This window comes from Aquila chrysaetos, chromosome 17 (assembly GCF_900496995.4).
Source record: "Aquila chrysaetos chrysaetos chromosome 17, bAquChr1.4, whole genome shotgun sequence".
Classification (NCBI taxonomy): Eukaryota; Metazoa; Chordata; class Aves; order Accipitriformes; family Accipitridae; genus Aquila; species Aquila chrysaetos.
The window spans coordinates 2,804,313-2,830,320 of record NC_044020.1 but is presented as its reverse complement, the minus strand read 5'-3'; the positions used below and the strand labels follow the sequence as shown (position 1 = coordinate 2,830,320).

Here is a 26,008-nt window from a genome sequence, read left to right as displayed (position 1 = left end):
AGAAGAATTAGAAATATTCAGAGATGCATCATCTTAGAAGTAGACTTTATTCATTGTGAGAAACCAAAAGATTGACAGAAATCTACCGATCACTCTTAGAAAAACTGGCAAAACATGAATCGGCATGTTTTTTCTTTACTTCCACCTCCTCCCTTTCCCTGTACCCTGGGCTGGAGACAGCTGCTAGATCTCATTGCCCAAGAAAGAGCTCTCCCTCTAGGCCTTGTTGCGCTTCAACTCAGAGACCTTGTAGCGAGGTGGGGCACGCTGGGACCACTCTGACCAGGAACCGTCATAAATAGCCACATCACGCTTGCCACACAGGTAGGCTGCCAAGGCAATGTGACATGCCGTGACACCTTTGCGGCACGTGGCCGTCAGTGGCTTTGAGAGATCCACTTCCTTCTCACGGAATATTTGTTGGATCTCCTCAATACTCTTCTCATGGCCAGTTTCTGTTAGGAATGAGTGGAAGGGTATGTTCACAGCACCAGGGATGTGACCAGATTCCAGCCCTGCAAGAGTGAACAAGAAAAGGAAACATGAGCAAGGAGAGATTAACGTAGGTGATGAAAGACACCTACAAAAAAGACATTACAGAGACATCACTGCAGATACTCCCACTCTTTCCAAGATACTCATTTGTTTCAGGTGATGATGAAGATGCAAAGCAGTATGGAGCTAAAAAGAGGAGGACAAAGATTATTCGACTTCGCTGAAGTCAAAACTTCCACAATATTTAGCAAACTATTTCCCCCCTGAAAGCAATGACAGGCAGGAATCTGAAGAAGCCCTAGACGTGACAAGAATCAAAGAACCACCACAGAAAAGATCCTAACAAAGGCATTAAGGGGATCTGTGTAAAGAGGAATGCAGCAGTGCATTTCTGACCTTCCCCAAATATGCCAGCAGTGTGTAGTGACACACCTTTCAGAAGCAGGAAGTGTGGCTTGTATGTGGAATTTGTGAAAGTTATTATCTGTTCACAGTTCATTCCTGCGTCACCTTAAAATTGTATTTCAGAAAAGTAAAGCAACCTTAAAGTCAGCCACATTACTGCTGAGGCAGCTATCCGAGGGCAATGGGGTCAGAGAAGTGAGAATTTAGATTTTGTATCACTTTTTATCCACTCCACGGATGAAATCAGCATGGGTTCTGTTTTTCTACTGGTATAACTGACCACTTCAGTCAAGTTGGAAGTTGCATCTCGAGAACAAGGTCTTTAGAGAGAAGCAAATATAAAAATATGATGGATAAGATTTTCATAATGCCCTTGAAATTCAAACTCTGTCACTATAGGCTTAATCAAAGTCCATTACACTCAATGGAAGCTTTTCCACTGACTTTGCGAGGCTTTGGATCAAGCCTCACTGGAACAGGAAACATTACGTATTACATTGAAAATGCATTTCAGGGAATGGTTCCTTGCCAGGTTTGAACAGCCCTGGGAAAGTCACATAAATAGTAATCTGTTTCACTGACAGCTTTCCGCTTGCCTAAGTCATGAGGGTAACTGATCTCAGGAGATGGGAGAGATTGGGGCAGGGAACATTTGTCAGTCAAATGATTAAAGTATACCTAGTCAGAGATTGACATCACACATCATAATGACACTGCAGTTTCATCGCTCATGCAGAGTGATGTCATGACATGATGAAATATGTCACAAGGGGAAAACAGGGTTTTGGTGAGGTATTGAGGAGGGGATTTTTGCTCTGCTGGACAAAGAGTGAGAGCCTAAAGACAACCAAAGCTGCCCTGAGTCAGCTTCACAAGATCTCTCCCTGTTCCAGATGGACACTCTTTGTCTCTTGATTCAACCTCCCTGAGTGCCTTAGAAATCTGGCACTGTTGTCTACTAGTCACCTCATGCATCCTTCAGAAGTGTTTACCATTACAGGGAGAAGTTGGGAGAAAAACTGCTGACTTCTGGAGGGACTAACATTTAAAAAAAATAAAAAGACAGTGTTTTGGACTGATCCTTTCACCACATTTTTTCCAATTCCAGAAAACAACAGTTCATCACTTCAGTACAGAGAACCACAAACCCCACGCTCATTAATACAGTGTCTGTATGACAGAGGGGAAATAAAAATGATACAAATGATGGGTGTGAGAAAACTTTGTTTGTAGTTCTCAGACTGCAGAGCTGCTCGCTGGAGCATTACATGCCTAGGTATTCCACAGAGTGAATGGTCCTGACCCTGTCATTTGGCAAGGGATTTCTGCAAGGCTCTGCCGCAGTATTGGTGATGACCCCAATACAGACAAGTCTGTGGGCCACAGAACAACACTCTCACACCATCCTAGGGCACTGGGAAGTGTACTGAGATCAAGAAGTCCTGGAGGCTGAACTAGAAGGGCCAGCTCTTGCTCAAAGAAGCTTGCTGGGCCACTGATTCGGTTCTTAGGTGTCCCAGGCCCCATGGTCATGATCACTTTTCTAGATTGTTCACACATATTAAAATAATATGGTTTATACCTCTCATCGGAGACTGCTGTGTCATACACTCACCACCCTTAAACAACTCTTCAGTTAGCAGCTGAGTAGATTTGAAAAGAAGTCTCATTTTAGAGCATTTTTAACTTTAATCTACAGGGAGACTTCCTTGCTCCAGAGATTAAAAATTCTGTTGGAGTCAGAAACCAGTGCTTGTACTCCGCAAGTGAAAGATGGGGAATTCTGTAGTAACTACATTTACTCATGTATGTGAATGTTCAGCTGAAAGGAAGAGCTGACATTGCACAACCACAATCCCTTGGACTGCCTATGAAGTGCTCTTGAGTGGTTGAGGAAGTTTTATTAGCTCGCTATCTCTGCTAGGACAAGAGCAGAGAAACACAGGACTGGAAGGCAAGGCTGGAGGCAGCTGGGATCTGAACAGGGGAGAGGATACATCTGCCTCTGCCTCATATGACACAGAGCATACTCCACGCCAGATTCACGCAGTCACCCTTAGTAACTCCAGGAAGGAACCCTAGGATTACAGAGCCTGTCTCCCAGTGACTACAGTGATCACTTTATAGGCTTGCTCTCATAAAAGCATCCATCTCAGAACCAGTTTGGATTCTTGCCATGAAACTTTCCGCTGAGGCACCTGCTTCCTCACATGAAGAGGAATATTCATTTCCAACATTAAGTTCATCGCAGTCAGTCCATACACCATTTATCCTTGAGCTAACATTGCCCTGCGGCTGAAATAGGTTTTTTTCCCTTTCTGCTACTGCTCCAACATACTGACGGCGAGCACTCAGCACTCCCAACAGCCTCATGCCCTTAGCCTAAACAAGCAATTAAGTGTTTTGGGCTACTAAGCATCCAACCTTGCTCTCTGTAGCGTTATACCTCCTGTCTCTTCTATCACTGCCCTCTTCTCACATTGAACTAATAATTACCCCTCTAATACTATGTCCAAAGTATTAATGAAGTCCAAATGGAACAAATCTACCTCACAGGTGCTTCCAATGGCTGCAAGAAAAGATCAGACATAACTTCCAGGCATGCATGTTCCCATTTCTCTTATCTGGCAAATCAATAATGTTGGCAAGGAAATAGAGCCCCTAGCTGCTGTACAAGTTTAACGAGGTATTTTATTCAATTTTGCCTTCATTTCAAATAATTTTTCTTGAGCATTTTTTGAAAGTCTTCCAGTCTATCCATGTTATGATAATAGATCAACAGCTGCCTAGGTTGTGCTGTACCTCCTAGCCTAAATACAAATATAAACTTTGCTAGTGCTTCTGTCCTACAGAACCATGCTCTGATTAAATTTATTAAATTCTTGCCTCATGGAGTTGCAATGTCACATGACTGATTTTTGACACTTATTTGGGATGGAGATCATCTGCCTGACAAATTTGAGCACATGGATATCTTTTGGTTATACTCCCCCTTTAAGAATTATAATTTCCACTCTTTCCCCTTCTTCTTGCTACCCCTCCTCCTACTCTGCAGACTTATCCTCTGGAGAAAAAAAAGATCGTAGCACAGACTCAGTATAATTCTGAAGCTGTACACAAATAATCTTTCATCTGGAACCCCTGCTAACTGCATAGCAACCCTATTTACTCCTTCTCTCCTTGTTCTCTTTTTATTCACTTTGCTCCAGCAGTTTTTGTTATTTTTTTAATTCCTTTTGCCAAGTCTCACTCAGCTTGGCTTCTGGCAATCCTCCCTCACAATTTGTAACCTGTAATATGTTATCTTCTTCACTGCTTAATCCCCTTTTCCACATCTGTTAAGATTCTCTGCTTAAATATATATTTTTTTGTTGGCTATTTATCTAGCTAAGACTACAGCCCCTTCTCTCTAGCATTTCCCTTTGTGATGAAAGCTCCAAATGGAATTTCTTAACGTCAAAAAGATAAAAGATGTGCCTTGTGCACATTTAACTCCCCTTGGTCTTGGAGCTGGCTGGCTGCAGATAGCTGTTCCTTTCCAAATGCCTCCTCTGTTGCCTCCTTTCTTATCTTTCTCTTCCATTCAAACTGTATGCCTCAGAAGGGACCATTAGTGATCTCACCTAACCTACCATGAACTCATTGGAAGGAACACTTTAACCTTGGTCCCGGCCAGCTCCCTGAGAGTCCTCACAGTCAGATCAATAGGCCTTTGCCACCAATGTCAAAATACTGTGTGCGTATACAGCCAGAAAAAACCCTAAGAACCAGCAGAGCCATGGTGCTAATTCTGGCAGCTGATGTTTCACCCTCATCACATGAATAGACAGTTTTGGACTGTAGGTTCCTGTGGGTTGAGACAGACTTTGATGAAGTCTTTCACTCTCCATGTTGTGCCTTGAGTATTACTTCATGGTCCAAGTAGAGCCAGTCCACTCCCAGTTGCAGACTCCACTAGGAGAAGAGAAGGAAGAAGCAGCATCATTTCATTCACACTCCCACCGCCACTGAACATTCAATATGAGCAAAAGCTTTGTGTTTGGGGCAGGGAGGACTGAGAACTGGGAAAATGGGCAAAACCTTAAGCGTTGCATATGTGCAAGGGAGACAAGGACTACCCAAGGGCTGAGAATGAGAAGAAAAATAGTTGAAAGCTCATGAAACGACTTTGGGTTTGCTTTCTTTTTTAGATAACGGATTTCTTGTCTGGCAACCTTCCCCTCTTTTCTCAGGTGTCTGCAAAAGAATTCAGAAATTCACAACTTTTCTGTATGCATTTGTTCAACCGTAATTCTTGTTCCTCAGTTTTCAGTGCCCAATACTCAGAGAGACTCAGCATTGGTAACCATCATGTAATTATTTTTATCAGCTGTCCCTGGATTGCCTGGGATCGTCTCAGTTCAGGCTGGCTCCATAGACCTGCACCCTACAGCGCCTGTGTAAGCAGGCCCTTGCAGAACCTGGCTGGTCCGCTGCTGAATCACAGCTAGCGAGCAGGACCACGTTACTAGTTCCTCCAGAAACACAGCACTGCGCAGGGACACCTTTAACCACTCAGTGCATAGGTCAGGGCTGCACACCTGATGGGTTTATGCTGCACACCATGCATGAACATCCAAGCTTTTTCATCCAGAGCAATACCTGCGTTTAAGACCTATGAGAGCTGGCTTACAGAAACACCATCCATTTTTTTTCCACCCTGGCAACCTAGGTAAACCCCTCCCAGCAACTAAAAATTAGCCATGTATTATGGTTTATCTTGAACGCTACAGAGGTCTAAATCCCAGCAAGGTAGCTGCTGCATAAAAATAAAACAGGGACAACTAATTCTTACCACAAGGAGCTGAAAAACTAAAGAGGCAAAAGAGTCAGCTGAAATTAGCCTCTTCTAGAGATGGAGTTCATGGAACTGGAGAGACTAATTGACTTAATTAGGAAGTCAAGAGCTGAGGCAATAATTAAACTGAAATCACCTCAAGACCATTCTTCTCTAAATTGCAGGCAACGTTTCTCCTCCCTGATTGGATGACCCCTGTAATTAATGAGCATTGATTTCAAATTGCTCTTTTAGGTGTAAGCGCTGCCTTTTACCCACTGCTGGCTGTAGTGCAGCTACTGGCTAGCCTGGTTCAGAAGGCTGTCAAGGTCCTGTGGAACAAGCAGCTGCAGCAGGAGTGCTTATCCTGCTGGATCTGCTGTGGGAAGCAAAACCGGACCACCACGAATAAACTGTTCCATGCTGACTCATTTCAAAGGAAAAATCTGTTTTCAAGATGCTGTTTTCAAGGGGCTGCGGTATTTGTCACCTGGTGACAACTTCCACTTTGGGAAAGAGAATGCAAAATCCACCAGCTCCCAGTGAGGAGCGTTTTATTCATGTCTTAAGGTTAAAATTCAACCTTCACTTTGATGGGCTGCAGTAGGTGAAGAAAGAGAATGAGTGATAAACCTAACTCCCCCTCTCTCCCTGCAACAGTCTCCTCTGTCACTCCCATTACCTCGCTCAACCTTCAGCATTGTCTTGCACAGGTCGAGTGTGTTTGGGGGGGGCTCACTGTAGACACTTATGCAAACCACGTGTACAGAGCCATTTACAGCCAAACGCTCCTGAGGTTCAGACGCAGGAATTTATTTCGGGGCACGGTGTCACACTCAATGGCTGTCCAGCAGCACACACGTAAGAAAACAGCCAGAACAGAATGACAATCGACCTGCAAGGCAGCAGTGCAGCACTGCCTGAGGACTGCAGAAGCCTGCCGCACACCCGCTCCTGCAGCGTGCAGCTCAATTCAGACCCAACAACTGTTGCTGAGCTTTCCTGTGCTTTGTTTTTGAAACTCTGCATTTCTTTTTAAACCATTTCTGTGATTCCCTTTTGGAGGAGAGGTTATTCTGGGATATACCAAGGCTTAAATTACACCGTAAGGGCCTCCTTTAACAACCAACTTGAATTTCGTTCCAGGCACATTGCTGCACCAGCTGTCCCCACTGCACAGGACTCCCCCGCCTCCTCGCTGCTTGCCTGTGTTTGACAAACATAACAAAATCAATTTTTGTTGCTGTTACTTGGGGCATCCAGAAGAGACAGGTTGACAGCCCATACATTCAGGAAGGGTTTGGGGCTTTTCTTGCTTAAGTTTGTTAGATTTAATGGCAGAGAGCAAAAAGATAAAGATCAGCTCGAGCAAGCTCTCATTTGCTGGGAACCAGAGCAAGAAGGAAAATGTCCCTTGGGTTACTGTATTGCCTAAACCCTGGGCTTTTGCTGGTGCATTCATTATGGTGAGAGGTGCCTGTATGAATACTGATAGTCTGTGTGTGTCTGCTGGTGTTAGATAGGACCCTGAACAAACCCCTGGGAGCTCCCACCTCCCGTGTTTGCATTCTGTCTGATTAACTTCTGCAGGGTGTGGGATGGGGGATCCTGGAGCCAACCGACTGCAGACCTTTTCTACTATTTCCTCCTGCAGCTCTACAGACAACTACAAGAAAAGCATTCTGTGAGGGCACCGGGATCCGAATGCTCAACTGTGGATCCCTTAAGGTAAATCAACAAGTTAGGCTGAGGCACGCCTGTGCGTTAGGAAAATCTGTTTGCGGGCTGGGACGAGTTGTTACACCCAGACTAGTATCGACACTCATCCCGCTCCGGTGCGGGGAGCGGGTGCCGTTCCCACCTCCGTTACCTTGGTCCAGCTCGGTCCCCCGGAACCGGCCCTCGGGGCGGGAATCCACCACCTGGAACCGCACGGACCCCACATTCTGCATCATCTCCTCAAAGGTCTTCAGCAGGGCTGTGTTCAGCTTGGCCTTAAAGACGGCCGGGGCGGGCCGGCTGACCTCCGCCGTGACGGGGTGGCCCTCCTTCACCCAGTTCTTGAAGCCGCCATTCAGCACGGAGACCTCCTTGTGCCCGAAAGCCCGGAACATCCACCAGGCGCGGGGAGCGTAGAAGGTGCCCAGGTTGTCCCCGTCGTACACCACGACGTGGGTGTCGTTGCTGACCCCCAGGCCCCCCACGTAGTCGGCGAAGCGGGACTCGCTGGGCAGCATGAAGTCGTACGGGGACGACTGGTCGCGGCACTCCTCGATGTCGAAGAAGGACGCCCCAGGGATGTGCCTCTCCTTGAATTCCTGCCGGGCGTTTCGCTCCTGCGGTGGGTACCAGGAAGCATCCAGGACCCGCAGGCTCGTCCCCGCCCGCCCGGCCCGCAAGGCCTCCGAGAGCCATTTGGCGCTGACCAGCGCCCTGCCCAGCACCTGCGGCGCCATCTCGGAGGGCGGAGGCCGAGAGGGGGCGCCGCCCGCGGGACCACACACCACACACACACACACAAAATGGCGGCGGCGGCGGGAAGGGGGGACGCGAACCGGGAGGTGCCGCCCGAGGAGGCGGCGCAGGGGCGGGCGGCACCGCCCGGGACCGGCCCGCTGGGAGGGCTCCGGCTTCCCCGGCGGCGGCGGCCATGGCTGGCGGGGACTGAGGGCGGGTGCTGCTCGGCTGAAGCCCGGCGCGGAGGTACGGGGCTGCCCCGCTCCTTCACACCGCCGCTACGCGGAGGCGAACCGCGGCCCCGCCGCCGGGACGGGAGGGGTGGCGGCGGGGGTTCAACTTGTGTGAGGGGCGGCCGGGGCGCCCGGTAAGGCCTCGGTTGAGAGATGTGCTCCGGGGCGGTGAGAGCGGTGGGGTGCTCGGTCCCCTCCTGCTGGCTGGTGGTCGCTGGAGGTTGGAGGGGCCGGGTGGGCTACAGGGGGCTGGGCGCAGGGCAGGACTGCGCCGTGGCTGTCCCGCTTGGGGCAGGCTTTGGGCCGAGCTTTGCGAAACTTATTTTCAAGGGCTGGAGCATTTCAAACCCCTCGCTGTAGGCTTAGCCAGCACCTCGGTGCAGACGCAGGTCTTTGGTCCCAAAATGCATCTTCGTCCAGTCGCTTTTTGTAAGGCTCGTCTCTAATTTGCCACTCTCTTCCTTTTGCAGTCAGGTGGATCTAGGCAGACCCCAGGAATCAGGTAATCTTGGCCAGGACTCGGAAGCAATGTCGCAACAACTACTCTACCGTGCTCTGGTGTCTGCAAAATGGCTTTCAGAAGCCATCAAGTCCCAGCAAGCTGGTCTGGCCTTGAGAATTGTGGATGCATCTTGGTATTTGCCAAAGATGAAGCGTGACCCGAAGCGCGAATTTGAGGAGCGCCATATCCCTGGTGCAGTTTTCTTCGACATTGACCAGTGCAGCGACCGTACTTCACCTTACGATCACATGCTGCCCAAGGCTGATGACTTTGCTGAGTATGTGGGGAAGCTGGGTGTGGGGAATGATTCCCATGTTGTGGTGTATGATGGCAGCGACCAAGGCCTCTTCTCAGCACCTCGGGTGTGGTGGATGTTCCGGGCCTTCGGACATGAAGCTGTCTCCCTTCTGGATGGTGGCCTGAAGAATTGGCAGCGAGAGGGGAATGCGCTGAGCTCTGGCAAAAGCCAGGTAGCTCCCTCTGAGTTCCATGCCTCCTTGGACAAGTCCCTGGTGAAAACCTACGAGGATGTCTTAGATAACTTGGATTCCCACCGCTTCCAACTAGTGGATGCACGCGCTGCAGGACGGTTCCGGGGAGTAGAGCCAGAGCCCCGAGATGGTAATGTGCCTCCTGACACATTGGCATAATTAAAAGGGGCTTCATTTAAGGTGCCCATCTGTTTGAGTCCTGTAGAGGTAATGAAGGGAAGTATGGTTGTCCTTTATGGGATTGGACTTGAGGCAGTGTATCCACCTGTCCTCCTCTCCTTTTGAGTAGCAAGTGCTGCTCTTTGAAAATTCAGGAGTGGGAAAGCTGTGTATTTTTTTTCTCATGAAGGGCTGGGGTGAGGAATGTAGCTTCCATACACCTCAAAGATACTCATTGGTCTCTTCATGTGCTGGTGCTGCTCTTGCCCTCAGAAGGGCCTGTGGAGGTGCTTCAGTCAGTGCCTCATCAGAGTGGGTTGCTCTGATGTGGGGAAGATGTGGAGGGAACTGGGAGGAAGAACAGAATTTGACAGGATTGTGTCCATGTGGTAACCTGAAGGTTAGAGCTGTCCTTCCTGAGTAATCAGTAATCTACTAAAGTTTAACAAAAATAAATGTTTTTGTTTTAACAAAATATACTAAACAATAAATACTCCTCCCAGTGAAACAGAGAACAGGTTTTGCAATGGATTTGTCCCAGACAGTAGAGGTTAATTCCTATCTGTATTGCTTTTCCTCCAGGAATTGAGCCTGGTCATGTCCCTGGGTCGATGAACATCCCCTTCACCGATTTCCTCACAGAGTCTGGCTTAGAGAAGACCCCTGAGCAGATCCGCAGTCTGTTCCAGGAGAAGAAGGTGGACCTCTTAAAGCCAGTGGTAGCCACATGTGGCTCTGGGGTCACTGCCTGCCACGTGGCTCTGGGGGCATACCTCTGTGGCAAACCAGATGTTGCTGTGTACGATGGGGCCTGGGTGGAATGGTACATGCGGGCACAGCCTGAAAATATTGTTTCTGAGGGAAAGGGGAAGATGGTGTAATAAGCAGCTTCATCTCCCAGCTGTGCAGATAATTTGCCTTGAAACAGGATTTGGAAAAGATGGGTTTAGCATTCCTGGTTAAGTGTCTTGAGGTTAAGGTGTTGGGTAACAAGTATGGGCACATGGGCACTTTCTCCTTAAACTACTGCTACTGCTTAGGACCATAAAGATGACCTGGGCAGCCAGCTCTAGGTGACCCTGCTTGAGCAGGTGGGGTGAACCAGATGTCCTCCCAAAGTCACTTCCAACCTCAGCTGTTCTGTGATTCTGTGACCTCTTTACCATATCAGATGGAAGGGAGAGAGTGCTGGTGGCAGCATGGGGAAGTAATTGAGTCAAGCCAAGCTCATGATTCAGGATGTTCCAGCACGTTCACTTACAGGATGGTCATACTTATGTAACTGTGCCTCATGATCCTGCTCGCTGCCTCTGTCCTAGAAGCCATGCGTGCACTTTATGGCTGTTTTGAGTGCAAAACTTTGGGGAAAGACACAGCTGTTAAAGGAGCAAATATGGCTCCCAGGTTGCCGCTTAGGTTAGAGACTCGGTTTGGATTTCTTCTTGCATTTGGACTCTAACTGCAATGCATACTTAGCCAGTTTTGTACACCCGTAATCCAAAATCCCCCTTGGGAAAAAAAAAAGATTCTGGGATTAAAAAAAGGGTAAATAAACATGTGTTTCAAGGCCTGTCTGCTGAATGGAACTTATGTGAGTGTTGCTTGGGTGATTCCTTTTCAGGAACTCTGTTTCTATGGGATCACTTTGTCTTGATTATTTGAATGAGATGTTTTCTTCTCTCCATGAGTAGAACTACATCTCCTAACCTCAACAAGCTCTTTGGCCCAGGAAAGACTGGAATACTTCTCTCTTGGGACTTTTTACCATCTTCCTCCTTTCAGTCCTTGTCCATTTGCTTTTTGGCCTAAAACTCCATGTTAGTCAGTGACAGCTCTGTTCTTCAAAGACTGGATGTCAGCTCACATGGTGAAAAGTGGACTGCATGGGTGTTTCTGCTCTTTCCATGAGAGTTACCATGTAACCTTAAAAAACTTAAGGGAACTGAGATCTACAGAGGAATAGCCCACAATGGCACATATTTTTCCCCAAGACCATTGTCTTATATCTGAGAGTTGAAATCCCCCTGGGTATCCTTCACAATGTTCAAGAATTTGTTCTCTCTAGGATTTTTTTTCCTCTTAACAGAAGAAAAAAAGAAAAAAGAAAAAAAAAAAAAAGAGAGAGAGAGCCTGCACCTATTCTGGCCCACTGGTAACTTAGAAAGTTATTGAGACAGGTTCTGCTCTTGGGCTTGCAGCAATAGGTACCTGTGGACATCTGAGGATGATGGGGTTGTCCTTTCTAGGGGGTGCTAGGGATGCTTACGGTCACAGATTTGCAGCGTCCCCTCCTAGCCACTGAATATGAGGGCCGGATCCTTTCCTATTGGAGAGTGTTTATTCTTCATGTTTCCTTTGGCCTCTGTTGGCTGCAGGCCTGGCTTCTTCCTGGGCTTGGCTTGCGTGCACACAAGCTCCACTTCTGCTCACCTGTGGAGCTGGAGTTCCACTGTCCAGATGATTTCCTCCTCTGTCCTTCCCACCCACACATGCAACCTGACCCTTCTTCCCACCTATTTCCAGTGAAAACATTGTTTCCCTACCTACATCCAGTCTTAACAACGTAGCTTTTCAGGGGCTGGGGGCTGGCATTACAGCAAGTGCTGAGTATGCAGAGTGTGCAGGGGTCTGAAATGAGTGACCCTTTAGTATGCAGTGCAAGACACAGATCTGCCAGCTTCCATTTAGTTCTTTGGGCTTAGACTTCCCAAAAGGGCTTCCTTTGCAGGTTACAGCATGCCCTGTAAATTGTTAAGACTTTCAGTTCTGGGTCTAACTGACGGTTTAATTAATTTTCTTCTCCTTCCTGCTAGGGAAAGGTTTGCTACTCCTGTGCTTTATGAATTTCCTCACCCAGGTAATCACTGTCTTTTTAAAGGCTGGTAGCAACACCTTGCTTTATCCCAAGTGGGGTAATTTTCTAGCAACTGTTTCCTGCAGGGGAAAGGGAAGAACTAGTTAGCATGTCATGTAGGACATCTGATTGCAGTCTGTAACTGAGAGCACTTAAACTTTTTAAGCTGAAGTATGGTGTTGACATGAAAACAAAAGGATAAGCACTGGCTGGGGTGACTGGCTGGGAACAGCAAGTGGTGCTAAACCCTCTCTGGAGGGGCCTCCCAGCCTGAGCAACATGGGTGCTGCTTTTTAAGATACTTTAAGTTAAAGATACTTGCACAGGCAGTGTTGCCTAGTATGGGATCTTATAGCAGGATCTGGCTTGTGATGTCTTTTCAGGTCGGGATTTCTAACTTCTCCCACCATCAGCCAAGCTAAAAGGCTTTCATGTGCTGGGTCATAAACGTTTAACACCCTGGGTGTGGCTGGGAGGTGAGGCAGGTTTTGTGAATATGTGGCCAGGCCCCTATGGACAAAGAGGAGTGCTGTGCTTGCTCTGTTTCTCCAGGAAAATTTAGATATTAGAGAAAATTGACATATTCCTTCAGACTTTGTTAACCATTTCCAGTGGATGCAGGGGGCTAGCTTTTACCCTTGTCCTTCCAGAACACTTGGCAATACAGCTTAAGTACTGTGTTTCTTTTTTCCACAGTCCCTGGGGTGAGTGGGAATCTTTCTGCTTCTTGAGACTGAGCTGCTTTTCTCTGCCCTGTGTGTCGTGGGGAGATGTCTGGTGCAGCCCAGCCATCAGCCTGAAGATCACAAATGAAGTGGAAGATTTCACTCTCCCCTTGCTCTACATTTTGACTGTGTGGCTCGATGACGTCTAGTGGGGCCCTTCCCCCTCTCTAGTATGTGTGCCAAGGTTGGCAGTACTGGGTTTTGAACCACAAAATCTCAGTGGTTCTTCAGTTTCCCAGCTTTTGGCAAATCTTTTACCAGATGCTTAGGTTTGCCTTGATTTCCCCACAGAGGAGAAATTGAGGACTTCTTCACCAGGACAAGATACTTTGTCTTTCTGGGGTATGCCCTGTTACATCACCTATCAAAAATCTGTCCAAGAGTGTCTTCTGATATTCTCCCTCCTTTTAGTTGAGATCTGTTCTCATGCTGCAGGCAAAGCAGTGGGAATTTTGTGGAGACTGAGGCAATGTTTTCAAAACCTGGAGACTGCAAAAACCTATTTTGAGGCATAACAGATGCTACTGGACATATGGAACAGCAGAGGGGACTTGCACCAGGACTATAAATGTTCTGCAGATCTTTATGTCCCTGACTCAGTGGGTGGATTTCCTATGGGAACTGGAAACTGGGAAGGGGAGAAGTGGATATGAATGCAAATCACTAATGTTCATGACTCTGCTGTGGAAAATTTGCCACAGGCAAAGGGGAATAGCATATCTTCCGTGGGATAGGTCTCATGGTGTCCAAAAAGTAGCCTAAAAAGTAGCCAGCCCTGATGTAGAAAGAGGGTCACATTGACCTGTGGCTAACTTGAGAGTGGTGCTATTACAGCTCTATATAAATTTGAGAATCCCAGGGCGGCATGTAAACTCTTTAGTGGTATATTTACTATCTGCAATACTTTTTTCCTAAAGTAGTTTTGGACTCCGTGAAAACAGTCTGGTCAATGGTTCTCCAAAAGTAATCCAACAGTCCCTTGTTTCTCACATGCTGTCTTTGTCCCCTGCATTCCTTTTCCTTCCCTACTGCTGCCTAGCAGTCAGGTTGCACTATTTCACACTTCGCTTGCCAGCGAACCTTTTGTTCCCCTGCAAACTTTCCCAAATTCCAAAGCAGCCCTTCTTCTGCCAGCACCACTGTCCCTTCACACTAATGACCACTGCATGAACAATGGTAATTGCTATTACCTGCAGGGGCTTTTCTTGTTCCTCCCATCTCTACTGGTCCCAGCTCGTAACTGGGTGCTACGTGACTGTTCTCTCTCCTCCTCCCAGCACTCTTCCAGCAGAGCTGCTGAGTGATGCACATGTACACACAGACTTTACACACTATTTTGCATGCAGGTACGTTGATCACAGACCGCATGAAGCACAAGGAACTGGAGAAAGATTAGCTCACCTGCATGGCACGGGGCCTTTCTCTTCCTGCTCCAATATGACTGGCTCAGCTGGCAGTCAAGCTGGGCTCTGTTGGCTACAAGTGAACTGTCTTCCTCCTACCCCCAAGTCCAGTGTAGGGAGTTTTCATTGCCCAGTTCACTGTTGGCTTAATGGCAAAATGTCAAAAGCATTACTTGTCCTCCCCTCCCTGCTTCTATAGAGAAGAGAAAGGAGACAGTTTCTTCTCTGGTACCTCATGCCACAGTGTGTTCATTAACTAAATGATTGCACAGGTTTAATCCCAGACACATGTTCCCAGCTTGCTAGAGTGGTGACACTATCTGTGCCAACACACGGTGATCCCCGCTCCCACTGCTGCTCCACAATGCAACAATTCCCTAAGAGCAGCTCCGCAATGTTAGCGATGCATCGTATCCCGTGTACCCAGCTGACTCATCAGGCTGCAAGGTATGTACAGAGCACTGCAGTGTGTGTAGCTTTCTGCAGGTTTGCAACTGCAGGCTTGCTGGCTGCTGAACCAAGAAACTCTCAGTTTACCCCCTGATCTGTTTTCCTCAACTCTTGTTCAGCCCCATCACCTATCTACCCAGTGGCTGTCCAGTTTTTCCTGCCCACAGTCTGTCTGTGCAATTGTCCCTGTGATTTAACTGGGTACGCAGCAGGGCTATACAGAATTACACAGTCACGCTGCCCTGTGTAAACTCTTGCTTGCTCCTGTCTTTCTGTTTCTGTGCATGTGTTTTATATTGTGGTTTAACCCCAGCCAGCAACTAAGCACCACATAGCTGCTTGCTCACTTCCCCCGCCCCCGCCCCGTGGGATGGGGGAGAGAATCGGGGAAAAAAAAGTAAAACTCGTGAATTGAGATAAAGACAGTTTAGTAGGCCAGAAAGGAAGAAAATAATAACAATAATAATAAAACAACAATAATAATAATACAAGAATTGGAACATACAAAACAAGTGATGCACAATGCAATTGCTCACCACTTGCTGACTGATGCCTAGTTAGTTCCTGAGCAGTGATCTGCCCCCCCGACCCCGGCCAACTCCCTCCAGTTTATATACTGGGCATGATATCACATGGTATAGAATATCCCTCTGGCCAGTTTGGGTCAGCTGCCCTGGCTGTGTCCCCTCCCAACTTCTTGTGCCCCTCCAGCCTTCTTGCTGGCTGGGCATGAGAAGCTGAAAAGTCCTTGACTTAGTCTAAACACTACTTAGCAACAACTGAAAACATCAGCGTGTTATCCACATTATTCTCATACTAAATCCAAAACATAACACTATACCAGCTACTAGAAAGAAAATTAACTATCCCAGCCGAAACCAGGAAATATATATAGTTATCATCAAAGCAGGAGGAACAGCCATTGGATTATTTAAGTTTATTTCTCCTCTGTTCCATTGCTTAATTTTAATGGACCTTAACAAGGGCATGCTATTTGCATCTCAGAACTATGTGTGGTGATGGTGTGCAAATCAGGCCTGTATGTAGCCCACACCCTGGACTCATCATAGCATTTCAGTTGGTAATTCACCTCGGACTGACTGCTTCCTAAAGAGGATTTTCACTTACTATGGGGAACACCCTGGCCTGGGGGGGGTTTCAATAAATTTTGTGCTGTATGTTGCAGAAAAGAAGGCTCTGGGAATGGGAGTGGTGTACCTTGACCTCTTTCCTTACTCATAGTACTCCTCTTTAGGTTTACCAACTAACCTTTCATACCATGGCCCTGAGCAAGACTTGAAGCGCTGGATGGAGGCTGGTGTTGATGGAAGAAGGTACGCTCTGAATACCATCCCTGACCCATGAGCAGCAGCATTGGCATGGGAGAGGTTGGGGAAGGTGTCAAGAACAAGAGGTGGACCTAGAAAGGAGCAAGAGGCTGAGGGGCTGCGAGAGGAGGAAAGGGAGACAGGGTGAACCCTTGAGAGAAGAAAGAAGAAAACTAAGGCAAGGCAGATTTCTTGGAGGGGGAGATAAGGGGCTATAGGCTGCCACCCGACTACTGCATTCATATCAGAGAGCCACAGTCCTCACCCTAATGCTCTCCTGGAGCTGTGGCTACTACAGATAGGGTTCTGCATCCCTTGCACACCAGAGTGCAGGGCAGAGCTCTCAGATTTGCCATGGTTTGACTTGGAGCCAGAGGTAGGAGGGCAACAGTCCCACAGCCCAGAGCTGTGTTGCACTTTGTGATGCTTCAGCTCAGGTCAGTGTTAGTCTGAGCATCTCTGATGCACACCACTGCTCAGTGAAGACTGGTCCAAGGGCTGGGCACTAATTTGGGCCAAAGTCTGCTCCTTATAGGTAGGCAAAAATCATTTTTCATCCTTTCCCTGTTCTTGGTCACTCTAGTGCTGGCCAGCTCCTGGTATAAATTCAAGGAGATCTAGAGTTATTTGAATTTACACCCTGCAGCAGCTGGATTGTGCCTGTGCTTAAATTAGCTGGAGGTCAGCAATCTTGAAAGCTTTATCCATGTTACCCTCTCTTCCCCTCCTCCCCTTTGCACTCCTCCATGGAAGGAGCAAAGTACACACTTATACTGTCTTTGTGAAGGAAATCCTGGGTTATTTGGGGGAAGGGTGACGCTGCCTTTACGTCCTGTAATGATAAAAGGAAGTAAGTTATAAGTAAAAGAAGAGGGAAGGACGAGAAGAAAAGGAAGGAGCAAAACATAACGTATCTTTTTATACACCTGCTTCCCCCAATAAAACCCCACCTCAGAAGACACAAAGATCCAGCTGCAAGAACAATAAAGTGTCTGCAAGGCACCACGGTGTCTCTGCAGTGCTGCATTGCCCTGGCAAGGAAGAGCCAGAAAGTTGCTTAGGTGAAAGAAGGCATTGGGCCACATTCAGGTGAAACATCAGCCTTTCCTTTCCATTCCTAATATGCTCGAGCTGCTGGCAAGCACGGCTGTGCTTAAGGGGGAGTGGGAAAAGCAGAGCCGCTGGAGAGAGAGCTCGTTCGGGTTGTGTCCGTGCCAAGGAGCGCGTTTGAACAGAGTCCCATGGGGCATGAGTTGCCGAGGTCCAAGCTGGGCCCGGCAGGAGCGAGTGGCAGAGGCAGGGCTAGATTCGGTACGGCAGGATTGGTACGTCGGCCTCGGCGCGTGATATGTGCCTGGGGCAGACGTAAAACTCCGCACAGAGCTAAGTTAAAATCTGAGCGCTCCGTTGCCCAGACACAAACAGGGATGGCGGGAGCACAAGGGAGGGATGCAGGGGTTCTCTGTCTGGCATGGTTTGTGCTGGCAGGGCAGCACAGGGCCGGGGGGGGGGGGGGGGGGGGGGGAGTTTGCTGAGTCAGCAACTCTGCCGAGCTGGAAGAAAAATTATTCCTGCCCCCTGCCAGCACTTCATGCAAATCTAGGATACAGTTCCCAGAAGTGTCCCTACATATGTTAGCAAGAAGGCAACTGTCTGCACATTTTGCGGTAAGAACAGTGTGGCAACTGATGCAGCACTGAGCTGTGAGCCCGGGGTAATGGATCTCCTGAAGGGAAAGCTGTGCAGTACAGTGCTGACGGGCTTAATCTGCTGACTGCCAGGGAGCAGGTTGTTCTTCCTGACTCCGAGGAATCTTGCAGGCAAGACCCAGGACTGGAAGCAGGCAGACTACCAGCCGCAGGGCTGGGGTCATGTAGTACAGTGCAGCCCCCTTCATTACAGCATCCTCCTTGCAGGGACAGCGGGCTGGGAAAACTACAGTTCCCAGCACCCTTTTGTACATGTCCCTGCAAACTACAGTTCCCAGAACCTTTTAATGAGCCAGAGAGGATATCTATGGGAATAAATGCCAAGGATTCTTGCATAACACCCTTCACCTCCGAAATGCTGGCCGGCCTTTGGTTAGTGAAAACGGGAACAGGGGAAAAGCCAGGGAGCGTGAGCGCTCTGGAGCTGTAGTTTTACCCCCCCCAACAGCCGCAGCAATATCCTCCAGCATCCTTCCTCCCCTCAGGATTCCCTTGGTGGTCACAGGGAGGACCCTGGCCCCCAGGAAACACGGCTGCTGCGGAGGGAGAGACAGATAAACTACAGATCCCGGCATTCTCCGGCTGGCAGCACCTGCGGCAATCCCTGCACGCTGGGAGGGGGGGGGTGAGGATGAGGATGGAGGGCAGGGAGGAGATGCAGGGCGCCGTGGGGCTACGCTGCACCTGGGACATCCCGTCACCCGCTGGCACCCAGGCCAAGTGGGTGAGGCTCAACGTGGGGGGCACAGTCTTCCTCACCACCAGGCAGACCCTGTGTCGGGAGCAGAAATCTTTCCTGTGTCGCTTGTGCCAGGGCGAGGAGCTGCAGTCGGACCGGGTAAGGCAGCTGGGTTGCCTCCCGTACCGTGCCCCACCGAGGATGGGGAGGGCTGGAGGGATGCAGGGATGAAGCCAGAACCTGACGGCTGCAGGAGTAACTGAATGAAAAATGCATGCTCTTTCCCTCCCCTCTCCCGGGAAGAATTTTCCCTTGCCAGATCCCACCTTGCTGTGTTGTAGCCTGGCACCAGTCTTCCTGAGCTGGGGAAAAGAGATGCCGTCTCCCCTCCGCCCCTGCTCTCCCCACACCCCCTGGGTCTGCCTCCCAGCTGGATCTGCCTGACTCAGTCTTGTCCCCTAAAAGGGGGTCTCTGCCCTCTCACACCAGGCCTGTACGCAGAGTTGCAGAAGGAGACCGAGGCCTATTTTTTTTGGCTTGCTCAGCTGAGTTGGTCCATACTGAGGTGGGCACGCTGAGCATACCAATACAGGAGTTAAAATCCAAGCTGGGCTGACTTGGCTAGGGACCCTCAGGGGCCCATGGTTTCCAAGGAGTCTTAGAAATAGTGGACATTTTTGCTTAGGTTTGTATTTTCTTATAGTCTGGAGCATTTGAGGGTTGGTTATAAGTTTCCCATGGGGTGTTTCTCCTCGTGGTCTATCTCTGTTGCTAGGATGAGACTGGTGCATACCTAATAGACCGGGACCCCACTTACTTTGGACCCATCCTGAATTTCCTCCGTCATGGGAAGCTGGTCCTGGATAAAGATATGGCTGCAGAGGGTGAGTGTTGGAGCTCAGAAACTTCCCACTTAACGTTGCTGCAGTAGCCAGGACATAGTAGGACTTGTTGTTGACCTTGTTGTCTCTCATTCTCCTTCTGGAGGTTGATGTGTGGGGATTTGAGAGGGCTATCCCTGCAGCTTTTGGAAAGCATACCGATTTTTCTTTTACTAAAGGGGTTCAGAGTAAGTGAGGCAGGCATCCTACAGGTCTTGTGGCTTCACGACTGTTCGTTCAGCAGAGATGTCACCAAGATGGAAGTAGGCAAGATCTCTCAGCCTCAATAAACCATTTTTTACTTGTTCCTGATCCACTTTCAACCAGGCTCTGTGACTGAGTTTTCTGTTAATGACTGAGTGTTTCTAATTAGGAATGAAAACCCAGAAGACCAAACAAAACCAAGCTCATCTCTTCTACTGACTGTAGTAAAGACCATCATTAATCAGTGATATGCAATGTATGCTACTAGTGCTCTGATGGGTTGTGGACTGCAGCAATTCCAGTGGAGCAAGCCAGACAAACCAATCCCTCATTTGAGGTTGACAGGGGATCCAACAGGATAACTCAGTAACATCATGGTGTTACTAGCCAGCAGTCCCCAATGTCTCGTTATTTTTTGGATGCTAGAGTCTGACAAGGAGCCAATTCCAAAGACAGGCTGTGCTGTCCAGCCCTTGCCAAGCACAATTTCTGCATGTTCATTAGTCTTCTTGCCTCTGTCTCTTACATATTTTTACCTAATGCAAGGAAAGTTTTCTTCAGAATCATCTTATGAGTTACAATTCCCAAAATATATCTAAGTAATGGTAAAGAATTGTAATAAACACAATTCTGAGGTGTCTCCTACTTGACATTTCTTGTAATCCTGAGGTTCAGAGTTCATCCAGACAGAGTTCATCCACAGGCTTTAACGTCAAATCTGAAGCATAAATAGGAGTCCTGTTCATAGCTTAACATTGCCTTTTGTTCCTGCTGCAGACACTCAAGCTGGCATAAAACTAACCCTTTAGACGATTCACAGCTGAATGAGGGACTTGGAAGAGGTCTGAGTGTGTCAGGTAGTGAAGGGCCAATCTCCCCACCTGCACTGCCCGGGTGCTGCCCTGGGGACATGTGAGTGTTGGCTCCTGGCCGCCTTTCCCTCACTGACTCTCTGGGAACCCACCTCCCTTTCCCTGAGGACCTGTTAGCAAACAGGTGAGTCTCAGGAGAGGTGATGGATGCAGACACCATAGAGAAAAAAAACAAAACACTTCTCCATTTACCTGTTTTGAGGTGAAGCACAGGGGAGAGAGCCAAAGAGCATCTGAAGTCATATGGGGCTGCAAGGTGGGTGCAACTCCAACTGGCCCAGGAAGAAAGTTGGGATTTTCCAGGGTCTTTTGGTGACAAGGTCAGAACAAGTTGTGGTTCTCTGCCTTAAGTAGAGGGCCTGAACAAGATGATAAGTTGTTATTGAGAGAGGCTGGAGCCTGCATTTATTCTCCTTGGCCAGTTAGCTGGGAAAGGTGTTAGCAGTCCTCGGCACAAGCCTTCACTGGCAGTGCCTGTTTCTGTAGTAGCGGGCAGCATAAGGAAACTGGGGTGAGCTTTAGAAACGCAATGCAGAGAGCCAGGGTTCAATTCTCTGCAGTAAGAGTTTCAAGCAACAGAAACCTGTTAAAAAGTGAGGCTGCGGTGTCATTTCTCCCTATGGACTTTGGGAAGCTCAAAACTGATCTTTTGCAAGCCAAAAACCAAAGATGGGCTGTTAGCTTTCTGTCTTTGTGGTCCTTCTGTCTGTCTTTCTCAGGGGTCCTAGAAGAAGCTGAGTTCTATAACATTGGTCCTTTAATCCGAATAATCAAGGATCGACTGGAGGAGAAGGACTACACAGTAACTCAGGTATGGAGAGAAATGGCAAGGAAAGATAGAGTGGGGTGGGTGAAGGAGGGAATGTGGAAAGGGAGAGGTGAGTCTAGGGAGAGTAGACTTGGGAGAAGCAGCAAGGAATGGAAAGAAGCAGCTAATCAAGAGTTTATGTGCTAATGTCTACATAGCAAAATCTTGCAGGGGACAGGCTACCACCATTTTAGTTACAATAAACAAGTTACAGGCTTGTTTTGCATCCCCAGAAGTAATGCTAGATGTAGCCCCTGAAACCAAATCAGCTCCTCTGGCTTTTGGAAGAAGGCAGCTGGTTGCTGTGGGATATGGAAGAATGTTTGTGAGGAGAACGAAGGTGTCATGGAGAGGAGGGCTCTGGTGTGGGGAGTCCTGGGGGTGTAATCACAAGGAAGAGCATGGGGATACCTGCAGAGAAACCTGGAGGGAAGAGGTGAAGAGGTGTCTGTGGAAGAGTTAAATGCAGACAGTGAGGCACACGGGATCAATCCTGTGGCACAATCACACCTTGTCTTGGCAATAACCTTTTAAAACCTGTCTTCTGGGAGCGTTGGCTGATAATCTCACTTTTCATCATGTCTGCCTCAGGTTGTAAGCCTCCAGCAACACAGTTACTTTGTGCTGGCAAAACCCCATCATCATTTGTGGCATTTGCACAAATGACTTTGTAATGACAAATGCAACTCCCCACTGAAAGAGCCCAATATCTTCTGGGGACAATGCAGGCAGCACTCAGCTCAGTCTCTCCTCTCAGAAGAGATACCGTTGTGCTTGCTCCCCGTGAAAGCATAGCAGAAAGTTGGGTTGTGGTTTTCACTCCCCTTTAACCTGGGACATGGGGAAGAGGACAGGTCTGACAAGGAGGGGTACTACCACTTCATTCTGCAGGAGGGCAACAGCCTTTAGCGTCTGATCGTTGTCAACACGCCATGCAATTTTGGCAAAAACATGCAATTTTGCTGTCAGGTGCCTCCTAAGCACGTCTACCGCGTGCTACAGTGCCAGGAAGAGGAGCTCACTCAGATGGTGTCCACTATGTCGGATGGATGGCGCTTTGAGCAGGTATGGGGAAGGTAGAGGAGGGTGGGGAGTTGTCTTTTGGGGAAAAGATCATGGATATCATACAGTCCCTGGGCAAGGCACCTTCTCTCTCGGAGAATATCAGGTCAGTCACTGATGGTGCCGTCACACTCGCTCTCTCTTGCCTCTTCTCTAGAGGTTTGGAGGACACTGTGTGAGGTTAAGCTGTTTTGCGTCCTGGCTGACTCCTAGTTCTCTGTGGTGCCTCCTCAGCTTGAGGTCTTTCTGTTGAGGGTATGGATTGGACTCCATGCTGCATGATGGGGCCTTCCGCCTTGCTCCCCAGGTGGAGTGGATGTTTGCAGTAACATGTGCTCGTGATTCTTGCTCTCACCTTTTCTAGCTTGTGAACATTGGCTCATCCTATAACTACGGGAATGAGGATCAGACAGAGTTCCTGTGCGTGGTCTCCAAAGAGCTTTACAACTCCCCCAACGGCCTGAGCTCTGAGCCCAGCCACAAAGCCAAGGTGAGACCAACTTTGCTATGGCCCTGCTCCTGTTGCCTATGAGATCCTTCACTCTTGTTTGCTCCCTCTTTCTTTCCTGTCTCCACTGTGACTGTGGGTCATCTCGGTGGTGAAATACAGGGGCTTGTCCTGGTGTTCAGCACCGTGGCATACACCCATTGCCCAAATGGAGGAGTGCGTGTGTTGAGAGTGTGTGGCAAATGGCTTTAGCAAGTGATCCTGGCACTTCTCATGCTACTCTAACATCCCCCTCGTGCCTCCTCATGACCATGCTGTGTGCATCACTCTGCCTCTAGGGTGTGATTTCCCTGAAGGTTTTGCAGCATTCTCTTTCCTTTTGCTGAGTCCCAGCCTAAGGGGCAGGAGATCACCTCCCTCCCTTTTGAGGGAAGGACAGAAACATGTGGCAGTGCCTGACATCCTGCAGACAAGTAGGATACAGGAATGAGCACTAGCAACTGATGGCAGTTGTTGAGCAGTGTGATCACAGCACTTGTAAGTGGATTAGGTAGCCCTGGACGTGATGCTCCAGAGGAAGACAAGGCTCTTTGCTCCCTGACCTAGAGCTGTCTTGGCCATGGGGAAAGGTCCCTTTTTATTCCAGTGTCATGACCATTGCTTTATTCCTTTGTGTGTCAGAAAGAACTGCCGTGGCTCATCTTGCAAGTATCTCCACTGTTTCTTCCCTTTGTCCTGCATGCTGGGCCACAGAGCACAGAGGAGGACCTGGAAGAGGAGGAGCAGGAGGTGGAGGAGGAGGCAGAGGCAGAAGCAGAAGCAGAGGAGAAAGGTGCAGCAAATCCTTGAGGAAAATGATAAAAATAACCCCCCAAGCATAGACCCGTCCACCTTTCTGGTGAGAGCTCACAACTAGCTGCAGGGAAGGACTAGGGCAGATATGGGGTTTGGGGGCAGTCCTCTCCAGGAGCAGGAGTCTCTCTGGAGATAAAGCTGACGGGGGAGAGCTGTGACCGTGGCTGCTGCTTTGTATTTTAAACTGTTTGGTTTATTTACGGTTATATTTTTATTTGCAGACTGTCCATCTATTCGGGATTGCACTAAACTCTTTCTTCCTCCGGACCCTCCCTCCTGCTCCCCTCCGTGTCCATCCCAGCACTGTCACCTACCTCCCACTCTGCCCCACTCCCCAGCCTCCAGCATCCTTCCCTCTGCTCTCTTTCAACCCCCAGGGCTCAGAGTGGTCCCTGCCGGGGCCCCTGTCTCTCTCTGCTCCTCACTTTTCCTCCTCTGCAGGTATGTTACCTGTCCGCACTCTCAGCTCCCGCCAGCCTGAGCTCTGCATGAGTGACTCACTTCCCTCTTGTGGGTATGGCCCTGGTTTGTAGAGCTTGGGGAGGGGAAGGAGGGAGGGGAGGTTGACTCATCCCTAAGGTAGCTTTTCCAATTCTCATCCTATGTGTGCCTTTACCTGCCAAGCAGGCCCTACGGCTCCAGACCAGAGGCTCTGGCAGCAGAAAGGATTGCGCAGCTGGGAGAAATGAAGAGGGGTGGAAATGAATGCAAAGCAGGGAGGGGTGGCACGGGGAAGCGGGGGAAGTCTGCCATGCGGCTGCCTGACATGCATGCCAGATCGCTTCTCCAGACTGCTGTCCGCAGCTCCTTTGCCTGCCAGCCTGAGAGCAGTTTGCAGAAGGCAGCCTGTTATTTTCCCCTCCCCGCTCTCGCTTCCCTGGGCTTTTCCCCCACCGCCTCTGCCAGGGCGAGAGCGCAGTGGGAGAGGGTGGCGAAGGCAGAGCAGAAGCGGCCGGTCCCCGCTCCAGATGTTCTCGCAGCTGTGTGCGAAATGAGCCTCCGTGCTCTGCCTCCTGGCGTGCATGGGGCTGGGTACAGAAAGCTTTAGAAGGAGGATTCCTCTCTCATACTGGAAAACGGTGGGGCTCTTGTTAAACTGGAGGTGCTCAGTGCCACTCTCCGTCCTGGTGGAGGGCTCTTGTTAGCTGGCTGACATTTGTCTCTCCCTCTGTTTGAGAGCCTCCTTGTCCATGGTTGTGGGACCTGAGTGTTATTCTCTTAAAAGTCAGTGTATGTTAATCACGCAGCCTTTTTCTTCCTTTTTCTCTGTTCTCCCACCCTCATTCCTCATCTCTTTTCTTTTTCTTCCGTTCTCATTTCCTCTGTCATTTCCCTTTTCCTGTTTCTCACTCTCCCCTCCATGCTCAATCACTTTTTATTCCTGCCGTTGATTTGCTTTCTCTCCTCTCTCTCCTTCTCTAGCTGTTGCAAGCCAGAGGTCTGAGGATGTGATCCCGACACTCCGCTCCGGCCTTTTCATTTCTTGTTTACATCTTTATTTTTGTACTGCAGTGTACGGCAGCCCTTTGCCTCACAGTGACACTTCACTCTTCACACGCAGCCATTCTTTTTTACAAACTCACCTGGGAGGCCTGAACCTCCAGCCCTGGAGAAGGGTAAATGATCCATGGAGCCCCTGGGCTGTTCTAGGGGCTGGAGCCCATGGCCCCCTCCCACGCCTAGCAGCCTGGCTTTCCTTAATGTCACAGTGGCCCCTGCTGGGGACATCGGTGATCAGCCACTGCAGCCTGCGGTCCCTTCCGAACACCCTGGATGCGACCGGGGCCCCGAGGTGGTGGCAGCTGAGGAAGGACCAGTCCTTGCCCTTTGGCTGTTGCAGGCAGCTGGTCTGGGCTTGGGCTGGTGGCCAGAGGGCAAGTGCAGAGCCACAGCCCTTTTCTGGGCCACCTGCACTGCTCCTGGGGTGTCCCCGCGCTGGGTATCACGCTCCTTGGTGCCTCCCTCCCTTGTCCCCCAAAGCAGCCCTGTGTCGGCAGGGTGAGGAGGAGACAGGCGTGCTGCCCGGGTACCGGGAACACGCTGGCACCCGATGTCGTGACAGCTAGAACCAGGAGATCCCGGTCTCGGGGAGCGGGGCGTTTGCTTCACTGCTATGTCCGAGGACACCAGGTTGTAACTCCTGAATAAAGTTCACAGTCTGCTCCTCCTTGC

At 49.2% G+C, this 26,008-nt stretch overlaps 3 protein-coding genes across 15 annotated transcripts; 2 read left to right on the top strand and 1 right to left on the bottom strand.

Moving 5' to 3' along the window:
* Window positions 1-28: 28 nt before the first annotated feature.
* LOC115352427 (thiosulfate sulfurtransferase) lies at window positions 29-8,249 on the bottom strand. The gene is made up of 2 exons (XM_030040579.2): window positions 7,587-8,249; window positions 29-515 (listed from the first exon to the last, which is right to left on the bottom strand). The coding sequence occupies exons 1-2, from the start codon at window positions 8,170-8,172 to the stop codon at window positions 217-219; spliced, it is 885 nt and encodes a 294-aa protein (XP_029896439.1). The 5' UTR covers window positions 8,173-8,249; the 3' UTR covers window positions 29-216.
* A 54-nt stretch (window positions 8,250-8,303) lies between these two features.
* Window positions 8,304-11,128, top strand: LOC115352426 (3-mercaptopyruvate sulfurtransferase-like). 2 transcript variants are annotated; one of them, XM_030040575.2, is made up of 3 exons: window positions 8,304-8,419; window positions 8,877-9,529; window positions 10,141-11,128. In XM_030040575.2, the coding sequence occupies exons 2-3, from the start codon at window positions 8,935-8,937 to the stop codon at window positions 10,437-10,439; spliced, it is 894 nt and encodes a 297-aa protein (XP_029896435.1). In that variant the 5' UTR covers window positions 8,304-8,419; window positions 8,877-8,934; the 3' UTR covers window positions 10,440-11,128. The 2 variants fall into 2 exon arrangements, with proteins under 2 accessions (XP_029896435.1, XP_029896438.1); XM_030040578.2 differs by lacking the exon at window positions 8,304-8,419 and adding an exon at window positions 8,426-8,540.
* A 4,682-nt stretch (window positions 11,129-15,810) lies between these two features.
* On the top strand, window positions 15,811-26,003 carry KCTD17 (potassium channel tetramerization domain containing 17). 12 transcript variants are annotated; one of them, XM_041129566.1, is made up of 8 exons: window positions 15,811-16,324; window positions 19,482-19,590; window positions 21,383-21,474; window positions 22,441-22,536; window positions 22,898-23,023; window positions 23,663-23,813; window positions 24,138-24,350; window positions 25,259-26,003. In XM_041129566.1, the coding sequence occupies exons 2-7, from the start codon at window positions 19,578-19,580 to the stop codon at window positions 24,326-24,328; spliced, it is 669 nt and encodes a 222-aa protein (XP_040985500.1). In that variant the 5' UTR covers window positions 15,811-16,324; window positions 19,482-19,577; the 3' UTR covers window positions 24,329-24,350; window positions 25,259-26,003. The 12 variants fall into 12 exon arrangements, with proteins under 12 accessions (XP_040985500.1, XP_029896430.1, XP_029896429.1 ...); XM_030040570.2 differs by lacking the exon at window positions 15,811-16,324 and adding an exon at window positions 16,331-18,865 and having other exon boundaries at window positions 23,735-23,813; XM_030040569.2 differs by lacking the exon at window positions 15,811-16,324 and adding an exon at window positions 16,331-18,865.
* Window positions 26,004-26,008: the final 5 nt, after the last annotated feature.